Source organism: Artibeus jamaicensis, unplaced genomic scaffold (genome assembly GCF_021234435.1).
Source record: "Artibeus jamaicensis isolate MK-2021 breed Jamaican fruit bat unplaced genomic scaffold, CSHL_Jam_final contig_447, whole genome shotgun sequence".
NCBI lineage: Eukaryota > Metazoa > Chordata > Mammalia > Chiroptera > Phyllostomidae > Artibeus > Artibeus jamaicensis.
In genome coordinates this window covers 3,233,901-3,248,331 of record NW_026521834.1, presented here as the reverse complement: position 1 = coordinate 3,248,331, position 14,431 = coordinate 3,233,901, and the positions used below count along the sequence as shown (strand labels likewise).

At 51.6% G+C, this 14,431-nt stretch overlaps 1 protein-coding gene across 4 annotated transcripts; it reads right to left on the bottom strand.

The window, feature by feature from the left end:
- Positions 1-426: 426 nt before the first annotated feature.
- PMVK (phosphomevalonate kinase) lies at positions 427-13,574 on the bottom strand. 4 transcript variants are annotated; one of them, XM_053666291.1, is made up of 6 exons: positions 13,214-13,574; positions 11,236-11,299; positions 8,704-8,856; positions 5,880-6,009; positions 4,282-4,452; positions 427-2,165 (listed from the first exon to the last, which is right to left on the bottom strand). In XM_053666291.1, exons 1-5 carry the CDS (start codon positions 13,306-13,308, stop codon positions 4,316-4,318), a joined length of 579 nt encoding a protein of 192 aa, XP_053522266.1. In that variant the 5' UTR covers positions 13,309-13,574; the 3' UTR covers positions 427-2,165; positions 4,282-4,315. The 4 variants fall into 4 exon arrangements, with proteins under 4 accessions (XP_053522266.1, XP_037018371.2, XP_037018370.2 ...); XM_037162476.2 differs by lacking the exon at positions 427-2,165 and adding an exon at positions 2,172-3,583 and having other exon boundaries at positions 13,214-13,573; XM_037162475.2 differs by lacking the exon at positions 427-2,165 and having other exon boundaries at positions 3,928-4,452; positions 13,214-13,571.
- Between the last annotated feature and the right edge of the window lie 857 nt (positions 13,575-14,431).

The window sequence follows — 14,431 nt, the reverse complement described above, 5'->3', positions numbered from 1 at the left end:
TGGACTGAGCACTGTCCTGAAAACCAAAGGGTCACCGGTTTGATCCCCAGTTGGGGCAGATGCCTGGGTTGTGGGCCAGGTCCCCAGTAGGGGCTGCACAAGAGGCAACCACACGTTGCCTCTATCTTTTCCTTTGCTGATGTATCTTTCCCTTTCTCCCTCCCTTCTCCTCTCTCTAAAAAATAAATAAATAGAATCTTTTTTAAAAAATGAAGAAGGTATTCAGCCAGAAGAAATGAAAGCAAAAATCCACACAAAAGCTTGTACATGAAGGTTCACAGGGGCTTCATTTGTCACACCCAAACACTGGAAGCAACCCAGATGTTCATCAGCAGGTGAATGGCAAACAACTGAGCAATAGTCACACCACACGCCACTACTGAGACCTGAAATAATTATGCCGAGTGAAAGTAATAAGACAAAAAATAATGTCTACTATATGATTCATTTATATAAAATTATTGAAAATTCAATCAAGTCTGCACAGACAGAAGGCAGACCAGCGGCTGCCTGTAGATGAAGGTGGGATGTCAGGGCGAGGGAAGAGGAGGGGAACATGAAGAAGCTCTGGCGGTGATGCGATGTCCAGTGTGGTCGTAGTAATGGTTTCATGGGCATATAAAAACATCAAAACTTATCAAATTGCACACTTCACGTGCCATTACTACATGCCAATTATATCTCAATAAAGCTGTTCAGAAATGGAATAATAAAATGTTAAGACAATGTTAGTGCAAATTATTACTAAAAGAACATATTCATATTACAAAATAACTTAGTAGCAATACTCTGAGGTTAACCACAGACAAAGCTAGGAAACACTAGTGGGGTGGGAGAGAGTCCTAAAGTAAAAGCAGCTAAAGCTCCCATTAGCTATCAAATGTCGGGGTTATTCTTGATTTTGATATTTACAGAATATCAGGGCTTTTTTAAGGAAGGAGGAACTTCCAGTCCAGTGGCAGCGACTCTGGTTAACCACTGGGGCCTCCCATTTTAAAAGTCATCAGTGCCAACCCAGCCAAGACTGGGGACAGGACACTGGCTTCCCATGTCACATGCTGTGACTCTTCCAAATTCCCAGAGGCAGGAACCAGGGCAGCAACCTCTCCAAGGACACATAAGACCCACCAACCCCACCTCCTCTTTCTGCTTCATCTCTGCCTCCTTGATGTTTAAAATTAATGCAGTCAGTGATCATCCAGAAATCCGACTGCTGAGTACACACCTGAAGGAAAGGAAATCACTCTCTCAAAAGACATCGCTGCACCCAGCTTCTCTTCCTCTCTTTCTCCCTCCCCCTCTCTAAAAATAAATCAATAAAATCTTTTAAAAAATATATGGTACATTTTACACATATATGAACACATATATATACAAAAATACACTGGAATATTATTCAGCCAAAACAGAGGAAACCCAGCCTTTTGCTACAACATGGATGGAGCAGACAGCATTTAAGCAAAAGCAGAGTGGTGACTGCCAGGACCAGGGATGGGGATGAGGAGACATCAGTCAAAGGTGCAAATTTCCAGCCATGAGACGGCGAAGTCCTGGGGTCGAATGCGGAACACGGTGACTATACTCAGCAACACTATAGCGTATGGTTGAAAGTTGCCAAGAGAGTAGATCTTAAATGTTTTTACCACCAAAATATATGTATAGATGTGTGTGCGTGTGTATAAACATACATCGTGTATGTGTGTGTGTAGCAATTACGTGGTGTAATGAAGGTGTTAACTAACCATATTTTGTAGTAATCATTTTGTAATATATACACAAACCAAATCATGTTACACAGCTTGAAATTATACATGTTATCTGTCAGTTACATCTCAGTGAAGGTGGGAGGAAAACCAGTCAGTAACCTCTCGGTCTGATTCCACACTGTAGGGTTACATCCATCCTGAGCACCGAGTCTCTTCACGGGCGCAGGCAGGGAGGGACCGGCTGCTTTGAAAACCAGGGAGGTGGCCCTGTGCCCCTCACACTGCCAAATGCAGGGCTTCTGGGCACGGGCTTTGGTGACAGATGTGCTGCCCCGGTGCTGGCTCTGCAGTCACTCCTTTGCCCACAGGCGGACCCACGAGGCCCTCAGATCACACGGGAATAAACCCCCACCCCCTCGGTATGAAAGGCTTTTTCACAGAACCTAGCAAATGGCAATCCTGAAAAATACAGGTTTGTTATTATTATTAAAATTATCATTGAGGCGATGTCTGTTAAACCAACACCTGAGAGCTTTAAATTTGGTCAATATTTTTTTAATTCTTTTTCCCCCCATTACTTATAAAGGCTCTTTCCAAGGCCGTAGGCTTTAAAATACCTGAAGGCTGGTTGGGGTAAGCACTCAGTGGTCACTGCTCATCCCCTGCTGCCACTGCCCTCGCTGGGGGACAGGCACTAGGGACACAAAGACAAACAGGGCTCAGGCTCATTCCCCAAGGAGCTTTCCATCGAGGGGAGAGGGAGAGGTGCACCCCAAGGTGCCGGGGAACCAGAGGTCAGTGCCACGGAAAACCCGTGGGGCTCTGAGGGAAGGAGGCTGGGATTCCAGGTCCCCGGGGCCGACGCGCCTGTGAGCGCCGTCCAGAGTCCTCGGGCACTGCCCCCGCTGCCTGGAGATGCCCCTCACAGGCGCACTGCAGACGCGGCCGAACAACCCCAGTCCTAGAAACGCCAGCGGTGGGGCCAAGAGGGGGAGTCAGGAAGGTGCACTCCCTGGGCCACAAACTTGGGATGAATATGAGGTGCTCGGAGGCAGCGGGCCGGCTCACAAATGGCCCTGAGAAGAGCCCCTCAAAGGGCCAGAGCTCCACCTTGCAAAGGGCCTGGCAGCCTTCAGACCAACCAGTCCCAGCTCCAGCAGCCGAGCAGAGGGTCCAGGCCCTGGAGCTGGGGCGGCGCCTCCTGGTGGGGAGCAAGGGAACAGCGCTGCAGGGAACGACCGCCTACTGGCTTCCAGGTGCGTTCTGGAGCCCTGCCTCAGCCTGCACTCCGATGCAGACATTTTCTGAGCACCACTGTGAGCCAACACAGCTCTAGAAGCTGGGGACACACTGTGAGAGACACATGGCCCCTGCCGTCAGAGAGCTGTTTATCCTCCAGTGAGAATCCCAGAAGGAGACACAGGCAGGTCAGGTTAACAGAACCTGGTGACCAATGGGCCCTAGCACTCGGGGGATGGAGAGGAGCCCACAGTGACTGTCGAGCCCTTAGGCCTGGTTCACTGACGTACCAGGAACAGGTGATCCACAGGGGGTGTAAAGTTCAATTTGGGTCACCTTGAGTCTGATGCAATTTCTTTGGTTGGCTCATCGGTGGGAACCAACAGAATTTGTGGGAGGAAAACAAAACCAGGGCCAGAGTGGGATGTTCAGGCTGGGCCTGAGGATGGCAGGGAGCCATGGACTCTGTGCTGTACCCACAGGCAGGGGGCAGAGGGACCCAGCCTGTGTTCCAGTCTGAATGCTGACACCCATTCCCCTACCCCAGACAAGCTGTTCCACTTTCCGAGCTCTTGGCATCTGCTAAATGCAGGTGACAAAACTCTCCTCGCCTATTTCACAGGGTGGCTTTGAAGAATCTGGAAGAAATGTACGAATTGTATAAGGCTCTCTAAATAAAAGGGGCACTGACGTCTGGTACCTCTGCCCCTCTGCCATACCTCTGCCCCCAGGGTACCTGCCGCACTGAGCCTCTCTTGGCGGCCATCCCAGAAGATGAGACCCTAAGACCCCAAGCCTGCCTCCAACACAAACAGAACTGCTGCCTGCATGGCTCAGGCCAAGGTCAGCCTCTGCAGGACATGTTCCAGCCCAGGTGGAAGGCAGCGCAGGAACCCAGAGCCACCTGGACTACCCACCTGGACCACCCAGGGCCCCTGAGTCCCACCCAGGCTGGGAAACAAGAGATGTCCAGTTCTGAGCATGTGCTCCGAAGAGGTTTATTAATACCCACATTCTTGCCAAGAACGAGGGGCTAAAATCATCCTGCTGGGGAATCAAGGCCGCCACAGGCTGACAGGCCGGACACCGATGGGGACGGTGGTGTTTCTGCCTCAAGCATAGCCCTTTGCCCTTTAAGTCCCCTCCCGTGAGGCAGAGCAGTCCAGTTCACAGAGAAATGAGGTCTTGGAGGTTTCTTGACTTGTCTGACATCTGCCAGCCCCCCAGAAAGCTAGACCCAGACCCTCTGTGCGCTCCCCACCTTGGCCAGAATCAGCAACCACACGTTAGGCAGAATCGCCAACCACATGTCAGACAGAATCGTCCCCATCCTCACCCCTGCAGCTTCTGGTGCTCCCAGAACCTGACAACTACAGTCTGGTGCGGACAAACTCGACCAGGTCCTCCAGCTGCTTCTCCAGGCGCTGCTCATCTCCATGGTTCTCGATGACCCAGTCGAAGTCCCCAAAGTTGTCCAGGCCACATTCTGACTCCCCATCATCCACTCCTGTAGAAGAGGCATGGGGAAGTCAAGCCCGCTCCCTCTGGACAACCAGGCATCGAGCATGCGCGCAGAGGCTGACCGCCCGGATGGAGAGGCCCCCTCTTCAGCCGCTCTGGAGCCAAGCTCCACCCACCCAAAGCGGGTACTTGCAGACCTGAAACACCCTGGGGGCAGGTTCAGTAACCTGCAGCCACCTGAGCCCTCAGAGGGTTCTGCCGACTAAACTCTTCACTTGTCACTTCCCACAGAGGGGGGACTGGGCCATCTGAAGTCACGGACAATGCAATAGCGTAGCAGGTCCCCAACCCTTTAGGCACCATGGACTGAATTCATGGAAGGCAATTTTTCCACAGACAGTGGGTAATGTGAGTGAAGCTTTGCCCACTAGCCCGCTGCTCAGCTCTGGGTGTGGGGCCCAGGTCGTCACGGACCACGGACTGGCACCAGTCTGAGGCCCAGGCACTGGGGACCCCTGTGACAGGGCACTGCATCCTCACTTTATGTGAAGCTCAGCATGTTGCCTGCTTTCTGTCCCTAAATCTCCAATTCCACCCTCTTGGGAGGCAGTATATGCCCCCTCATCTGACAACAAGACGAGTGATACCAGCATCACCGGTGGGTGTGATGTATCTACAAAATGAGCTTCAAAGCACTTAGTACAGGCCTGGCCTGTGGTGAGCGCCAAGGAGACGAGCAGCCATCAGGAGGGGTGGGACCCGGTGGATCTGAACTCTCCCAAGCCACAGTGAACTAGGGCAGGAGGAGGCCTGCGCTCTGCTTCTGAATTGCCGCAGAGCAGGTCCTGGGCTTGCACCACCAAGGCTGCCTGGTCCAGCTTCCTCCGGCCCAGCCCACTCTTACTCAAACAGCAACGAGTTGTCAGGCCTGCCTCTGACCCACTATCAGCCCCAACTAGGCCAGGGATGGGTTCCAGACAGACCTCCAGGAGTCCACTGGCCTAGGAAGGACAGCCCAGGTAAAGGTATAAAGCCAGAATCATGGGGAACCTCTACTCCCCGCCCCACCCTACCACAGGACGCCTGCCTCTACCCCACACCAGTCTGACCTGGGGACACTTGTAAGTCTCAGATCCCCTTTTCTTTTTATTTTATTTTATTTATTTATTTTTCAAGAGAGGGGAAGGGAAGGAGAAAGAGTGGGAGAGAAACATCAATGTGTGGTTGCCTCTTATGTGGCCCCTACTGGGGACCTGGCCCACAACCCAGGCATGTGCCCCGACTGGGAATAGAACCGGCGACCCCCTGCTTCACAGGCCTGCGCTCAATCCACTGAGCTACACCAGCCAGGGCTCAGATCCCCTTTTCTAATCCTTCAATCATTCCCCCACAGCCTACCAGGGAAAGAGCAGGTGGCCTGGTATAAAAGTGAGGTATACCAAGGTCTGGGGGCAACGGTTTTGTCCGGCTCACCTGGTGTGAACACCCAGCCCCGCTGCCGTCGGCTCTGCTCCAAGGCCACCACACGAACTGTCCGGGTCACAGCCCCGTAGCTTTCCCGGAACCACTGGATGTCAGACGCCCTCCGAGTGTCACTCACCAGCTGCAGGGCAGGAACACAGACAGGTGACCATGAGGACACGGTGCAGGGAGCAGCAAGTCAGGGCACTGAGGGAAAGGGGGAGAGGGGAAGACCGGCCCCACTCCAAGTAAGCGGGGGCACGACAAGCCGGTGGGCGCGCTACGGAACCCAGACGGGTGCCTCCTCCCCACTGTCACGCTACCAGCTGGGACAGACACCCCCTCTTCCCTCCAGGCAGCCCTCCCTGGTTGCTGCAGCCCACAGCCCACTCTGCCCACACGCTCTCTGTCCTGGACACACGCGTGTCCGATGGGCGTGCTGGTCATAGCTGTGCTACAAAAAGGGCCTCGGGCTTTGAAATCGGTTCAGCCAGTTCAACATATTCATTTCACAGATGAACAAACTGGGCCAGAAACAAAGATATGGTCCCTGCTCCATCCCAGCGCCTATTAAATCATAAACATGACTTTTGTCAGTCAGCCCCCTGCCCTCAACCTTTCAAAGGCTTCTTCTCATCATTCTAATAAAATCCGAAGTCCTCACCGTGGCTTACGAGGCCAGATGTTGTAACCCCTGGCACCCACTTCACGCCACCTTCCCCTTGTGCGTCCCACGGCAGCCGGCCGACCTTCTCAGTGTTTCCGACGTGCCAACCAGGTCTGCTCCTCGGCGCCTTTGCCCGCCTTACTCCCTCTGCCTGGAATCACAAGTAGGCTCCCTCGCTTCATGGAGGTCTCTGCCCAAATGTCGCCCCCTCGGAGAGGCTTTTCCTACCACCCTGGTGCCCTTCCTGGCCCCCCTGATTCTGGTATGCTACTTATTTTCCTCTGAGTACTAAGTACTCTTAAAAGTATCACTATTTATTTGTTTGTACGCATGCTTATTGTCTGTCTGCCCTACCGAGAGTCAGCTCCATGGAGGAAAGGACTTTCTCATTCACTGCTATGTCCCTGGCCCCTAGCGCACTGTTCAATGAATGAATGCATCAGCAATTGCCTGTTACATGCCAAGCACGGGGGATAGGGTGGAGAGCAAAACAGAGTCGGTGCTTGCTCTCTCAGAGCTTATGGTTTTGTGGGAGACAGACCCTAAGCAAGCACCTTCACTGACAACCACATGATCACGGTGCGCAGAAACAAGCATCTCAACCTCACCGCTGCCCAAACTGAACTCCTGATTTTCTCCCCAAACCTGTTCCTCCCACACCTTTCCTGTCTCAGAAAATGACAACTCCATTCGTCCAGCTGCTCAGAACAAACTCCTTGGCACCATCTTCTGTCCCCACACTCCACAGCTAACACACCAGTAAGTCCTGCTGGTTCGATCTTTAAAATCTGCGCAGAATCAACCGCTTCTCTCTCCTCTCCTTGCCACCATAGGCTGGGCTGTGGCCACTTTGCCTGCCTGCAGAGAGATCCTCTGCCTGGCTCTCTGCTTCCACTCTTGCCCTTCCCCCTGCAGCTAGAGCGAGAGCCTTTAAACCTTAGATCACATCATGCCCCTACTCTGTTCAAAACCCTCCACTGAGTCACCATCTCACACAAATATCTAGGCTCTTTCAAAGAACCTGCATGATCTGACCTCACTTGCCACTCATCCCCTCACCCACAAACATCTGTTTGGCTTATGCCTTTACCTCCTTCGGATCCTGCTCAAATGTCACCATAATGGAGAGGCCTTCTTATACCCTTAACAAAGCAGCGGCCCAGACTTCCTCATACCTCTGGCCTGCTTTATTTTGCCCTTTATTACTTATCTCCAGCTGACAGTTTCTATATTATGTTAGGACCTACCTGCCTCTACCCCCAGCTACAACATAAGCTCCCTGAGGACAGGGCTTCCTGGCATGTTTGCACTAATGGATCCCCAAGTCACCTAGAACCAGGCTTCATCCAGGAGATAATGCCAAAATGAATGTGGACAAAGAGGGTAAGGTGCTGTGGGAGCACCTGCCAGGGAGCATCAGTGAAGACCTGGGTGTCAGGGAAGGCTTCCCTGCGGAGGTGCCACGGGAGCTGAGCGAAAGCTAGCCAGGTGAAGAGGGAAAGAAAGGGCAGTCCAGGCAGGCAGAAGAACATGTGCAAAAGCCCTGATTCCACAAGGAACTCAACTTATTTGCAGAACAAAAAAAAAGGCCAATGTAGCTGCAGCTTAAAGAGTAAGGAAGCTGCCCTGGCTGGTGTAGCTCAGTGGATTGAGTGCAGGCCTGTGAACCAAAGGGTCACTGGTTCGATTCCCAGTCGGGGCACATGCCTGGGTTGTGGGCCAGATCCCCTGTAGGGGGTGTGCAAGAGGCAACCACACAGTAATGTTTCTCTCCCTCTCTTTCTCCCTCCCTTCCCCTCTGTCTAAAAATAAATAAAATCTTTTTAAAAAATTTTTTTGAGTGAGGAGGTTAAGCTGGATCTTTCAAGGCCCAAAAATTCATGTGAAGGATTTTGGTTTTGTTCATTAGAACAATGAGATAAAGGAGTGACACGACTTGGTTTGTTCTTAAACGGCCACTCTGGCTGCTCCGTGATGAATGACTTAAGTGGGACAAAAACTAAAGCCAGGGCCAGTGTGGGGCTGCTCGGCTGTCTGGGGGCGGGAGTCGGTTTGGGCCACGGGAGGCGGCAGTGGAAGCAGAGACGTAAATGGGCGCATCTGAGATTTTCCTGGGGAGACGAAGCCAGGAGAAACGGGCGTTCGTTAACGCTGCCCTGCAGCACTTACCCAGACCGGCTGGGAGACGCCCTGCACGACCTTCCTACAGAAGAAGCCGGGGTCAGCCTGGCGCTTCTCCTCGCCCCAGAGGATCATGTCCCTCCGATAGGCCTCCTTGTAGGTGCTGGCGTCCAGCAGTCTCTGGAAGTCCAGTCCGTGCTCCTGCCCAAAGCACATCATGTCCATACCCCAGCCTCTCCACCTCAATGGCCTCTCCTAAAACAGAGGAGGGGCCAGCCCTTCTCTCACCTGCCCTCCCCCCGCCAAGACGATGCAAGGGCCAACAGGGTGTCCACCAAGACAGAGTTCTGCAAGGGAACAGGCTCTGGGAACAAGGAAATCCTGAACGTGGACAGAAGAGAGGTCTTGGGGTAATTTTTCCACTTTTTTTAAATGCACAATGTGGTTGTGTGTTTGTTTCTTTGTTTGTTTGTTTTTACAGCCGTTTTACCTTCCCAATTATTTCTGAGTTAAACTAGTCCTGAAATTGTATAGTTTGCACCCCCTGGGCACAGGCTTGGCCTTCAGCTCAAGTTGGAACTAGGAAAACACTGCATTCCATGTCCTCCCACTGCCCGCTCTGGCATCGCTCGCCCCGTCCCAAAGCCCAGGAGACACGGCTTCCCTGCCTCTCTCCTTTCCCTGTTACCCCCATCCTCACCCCCAATCCCTGGCCCAGCTGCTGAAACAGCAGCACTTGCCTTGGCTCCAGGGCCTCCTGGGGCCTCCCACACCCAGAGGACCCCTGGAGAAGAAGGCACTGCCCTGATCCCCTGCGGAGCTGCTTCCCTCCCAACCTCCCTTTCTCCAGTGACACTGACAAGCAGGAGGGGTCCATCCAGAGCGTCCCAGAACAAGAAGGGTCTGAAAAACACCACTCAGTTCGGGTTCTAGCTCTCCTACTAACTCGCAGCAACAAGGCCTCTAGCCTCGGGCACTGTTTCTTCACCGGCAAACTGAGGCGCCGAGACCTGGCCAGTCTCTTCTACCTGCACCTCTGGCTCTCAGGTGATGCCAGCAGCCACCTTTCCTTGTAAATTTGTTCAACTGCTCTTCACGGCTGTCAGGAAAGAGAAGCCGCTAGGAGCATTATGGTCTCCTTGTCGGTTATATTTCCCACTGTGATTTAAATCAACGCATCAACATTTAGTTTTGTTTGTGTGTTTGAATGAGAATGAGGTGTAGTGCTGGACTTCCAGACCAAGGAGCAGGCTGGCCTATCAGAGCCTCCTACTGAGTTTTCCAAAATGCAAACTGCCGACCCTCTGACCCCACCCCACTCCCCAGTCTGGCTTGAGCCAGGCATAATCTGAGAACTCTGTGGAAGCAGACTATGGTTTTCAAACTCCTCAGAGCCCTGGGGTGCCTTGGCAGTGCCTGGGTCCCACTGGGGAAGACTGAGTGCCCCCCAATCACAGTCACTCCTAGTATGTCTACTGAATATGAGGAACTTTGTATCCCATAGTCCCTACTTAGAAAAAAAGAAAGAAAAAGGGAAAAGTGAAAACTACTAACCCTGTACGCCTGGGACCCCCCAGGCTGCAGTTCTATCGTGGGGCCTGTTTAACTGGAGGGAGAAGCCTTTGTGGTACAGGAGAACGCACCCCATGAGAGAGGGGAAAGGGGGGCAAATCCATCTTGGGTGGCCCCAGAAGGCTCAGTCTAAGTGACCAAGGGACCATGAGCACAGATACCTGGAAGGGTGTGCCTAGAAGTCAAGGACGAAAACACAGGCCGCCATGGGGCCTTCATCGTGTGGGAAGCTCACCTCTTTACATATTCTAAGTCTAAGGTTCTAAGAGTGCCTGCTTATTTTTTTAATCCTATGTTAACAATCCTATTTATTTTTTATAAAACCTGCATGGTTCAAAATTCAAAAAATACACAGTCACTTACAATGAAAAATCCTTTCCCAGCCCTGTCCCCAGCCCGTGCAGGCCACCAGTGGTACAGCCTGGCATGTGTCTGCCCCAGCTCTTAATACACCCCAAGCTCTAGAGCAGTGTTTGATACGCCGCGGGCACGCCATGAATGTCTGTTGGATGGCTGAACGTGTGAGCAGATATTCTTACATTTTCCCCACTTTTGTACAACATTCTCAATACACTGTCCCAAATCTTGTTGTTTCACTTGATAACACATCTTGACAATTCATGCAACTGAGCTGCTCAGGGGAGAGTCCCTGGACGAGGCTGCAGCAGGGACGTGCCACCGTGCTCCACTTTCCGGCTGACAGCGAGCGTGCAGACCTTGCTAATACCAGGGCGCCAGGGCTGCTGACTTGCCTCCGCAGCCTTCCCTCGACGGGCTTTCTTGAAAATGCTCTGAGGGAGTGGCCTGAAGTGAGTGAGGCCGAGGGGAAAGAAGTGCAAGCCGAAATGCCCCCACGAAATCCACCCACAGAAAACCAAGAGCTGGCCACTACCCTGCCAACGGTGGTCACAGGGACCCTACTAGTGACTTAAACGACAGCCACAGGTACCAAACGCAGGGAGCTAGCTCCTTCCGACCCACCAGGTGTCACAGAGAGCCACCACCTACCTGAGCGTACTGCTCCTTGAGTGGGCTGGAGAGCCGGAGGACAGCACAGACATCGGCCCCAAGTCTGTGGGATGGGGAGATCCAGACCCAGTTAGCCTGGATCTTCTGGGCCGCAGAAGAGTCCAGAGGCCTGGGGCGAAGTCCCATTTCTGCTCCTGGTATCTTTCTAACTGTGTTAGGTCTCAACATCCCTGACTCTATTTTCTCATCTATAAGATGGAGATACCAGTTTCTATTCTGTCTCCCACAGGATCATTATGAAACGTAAATGAATGTGAAAGCGCCCTGAAAATAACAGGTAAAACAAATAAAATTATGACAATGTGGTATTCTGGCTAGATTGGGTTACTGTTGGACCCCTGACTGTCTCTCAGCAGGGGTATCTCAGTCTCAACTGATGGGGTCACTGCAACACCAATTCACTCATTCAGCTCAGTTTGCTCAGCCAGCCTGTATTGTACAGTGCTGTGTGCTCACACATTCACTCAAGCACTGACATAGCCAGATAGGTATTCTCATTTTCATGTTTCAGATGAGGAAACTGAGGTTGAGTGAGTGAGAAGTGACTCACCCAAAGCAATGCTGCAAGTAATGAAGCCAGTGTTGTTAAAATGAAACTAATAGCTAACATTTAGTTCCTGCACCTTTATGAGGTGTCAAAAATTGTTCTAAGCCCTTCCTTCACATACATTATTTCATTTAATCCTTACAGCCAACCTATTATTACCGTGGTCCCACAAATGACAAAACTGAGGCACAGAATGGATAAGAAACTTATACAAGATCACGAACTAGTTAAGTGATGAGTCAGGATTTGAATCCTGGCAATATAATTCCAGAGCCTGTGCTTCTGACAACTATTTAACTTCTGTGTTTCTAGGTAAGGAGAAATGCAGTTTAGGAATAGGTGGTGGATCCTTGATGGTGAAAGATTCAGGCAGTGACCTCTGCCCTGGGCTTCCCCGCAACCCCTTAGAATCCCTGCGGTGCCCGATAGCAACCTCCAGGTGCCCCCACCACACTGGTCTTCCAGAGGAGAGGAGGCCCACCCTGCTTTCTCCCTGGCCCCTCTCCTCTCCCAGCCCATGGCTCCACAAAAAATGCTACCACACAGAACATCTTGCTTTAAAAGAAAGGTATTATTTGGAGGACAGTGAGGTAGAGCAGAAAGAACCCATTCCTTGGAGCTAGTTTAAAGTTTGAGTACTGGATCTGACGATGACTTTGTGACCTGGCAAATTAGGGTTTTGTTTTGCTTTACTTTTCAGAGCCTCAGTCTCTTCATCTGTGAAATGGGGACAGTAATACTGCCACACAGTACCTAACAAAGAGGTTTGGGGGATTAAATGAGATACTACATACACACAGTGCCTGGCACAAAATAAAGCCTTGATAAACCCCAGTTATTAGGCAGTGTGCTGGGCAAGGATTTGTCTTTGGAGTATGACACAGTTGGGGTGTGGTCTTGAGCAAATCCTTTATCTGTGACTCAGTTTCTTCATCTGTCCATTCTGTGCCTCAGTTTTGTCATTTGTGGGACCAGGGTAATAATAGGTTGGCTGTACGGATTAAATGAAATAATGCATGTGAAGGAAGGGCTTAGAACAATTTTTGACACCTCATAAAGGTGCAGGAACTAAATGTTAGCTATTAGTTTCATTGGTCCGTAGATTAAGAATGGTGTGTAAAAAGTGACTTGGTAGTAACTGCTATTAATGCTTCTTGACAAGAGAGACCTACAGTTTACAGTCTTTGGAGAGGTGGCCACTTGGTAATTTGAGGTGGACATGTATCCCGCCCCCCCCCCCCGCCCCTGCCTCTTCCCGCGGCTCAGTGACCCTCCCACCAGTAACCCGGGCGGGGACCCCCCACACACACACACACACACATAGATCATTCCATCACACCCTTAACACAGCCCCCGTGTCACGTGACACGGCATTTCCTCCTCCCCTCTTCCTCCCCGCCTCTCCGACACCTGCTCTGCAGCGCCTCGGTCACGAAGTCCTTCCCGGATTTCCTCTTCCCGCTGAACAGCAGCACCAGCCGGGGTCCTCCTCCCAGCGGGGTCATGAGGGCCCCCGGGCTTTGCGATTCTGAAGAGGACACTCACTACTTCCAACCCTTAAATCGGGCCACCGGCGCGAAATGGATGCGGCCACTAGGAGGAGAGGCAACAGAAATGGCTTCCGCACGTGTCTCCTCCACAGCTGTAAAGAGAGGACCGCCAGCTCTCATACGACTTCTGAACATTTTAATTAACATCTAAACTAATTAAATACGGAAGCAAAGAAGGCTAATTCCCAGAGAGGCCTTCTCCGCTGCAGAAGCTCCCCTCCCAGCGCTCGTTTAGAATAGTCCAGCCCCGCCCTGACCCTGACGTCATAGCCCCGCCTTCGTAGCTCACAGGCCTAGCGAGGACTGGTTGCAACTATTTTCCTGCTAAGGAAATGAAGTTTTAAATGATGTGAGCGACATCAATAATACAGGGTAAAAGCGGGCCTTGAAGCCGCCCCGGCCGCTATTACCTACTTTTTTTCTGGAGTCCCGCTCTCAGCCCAAAGTTCAGGGGCAGACTCAGCGGACAGCCAGCCAGCCCCAGCTGAGTGGGGAGAATTGTCTTTAGCCATGACTCGCTGTCTGCTATTTCTCTGAGCTCGTCAAAACAGAGCCTGTAACCCGTTACCGCCTCCGTTTGAGGAGCTATAAAGTCTTGAAGTCATACAAAGAGAAAAAGTGAGGTGTGGAGGCCTCTTAGAGAAACTATTAATTCCCTGGATACTGAAAACATGGCACAGATGCTCAGGAAAGAGGGGTCGGTGGTCAGATGCAAAAAGGACTGGCTTCGGGAAGGTCTTTGTCTTCTTTAAGCAGCTCTGAAAGCGTCGCACTCATCAATGCACTTAGAAGGCAGCGTAGAGTGGGGTTTGACTCCAGCTTTGACACTTGGCAGGAACGCCACCATCAGCAAGCCAGGCCAAGTTCATCATTGATAATGCCCACCTCACAGCGTTCTGTGAAGGGATTGCGGAAAATATGCTAAAATACTTGGTAAGTTCTCAAATATCATCCAAATGTGGAGTTGTGGTTTATTCTGAGCACTTTCTGACTTTAGAGTTTATAATTCAACCCAGGATCAGATTTTCCAGCTCACCTTCCAAATATTTATTTGGAACTCCACTGAAAGCCTGAACCG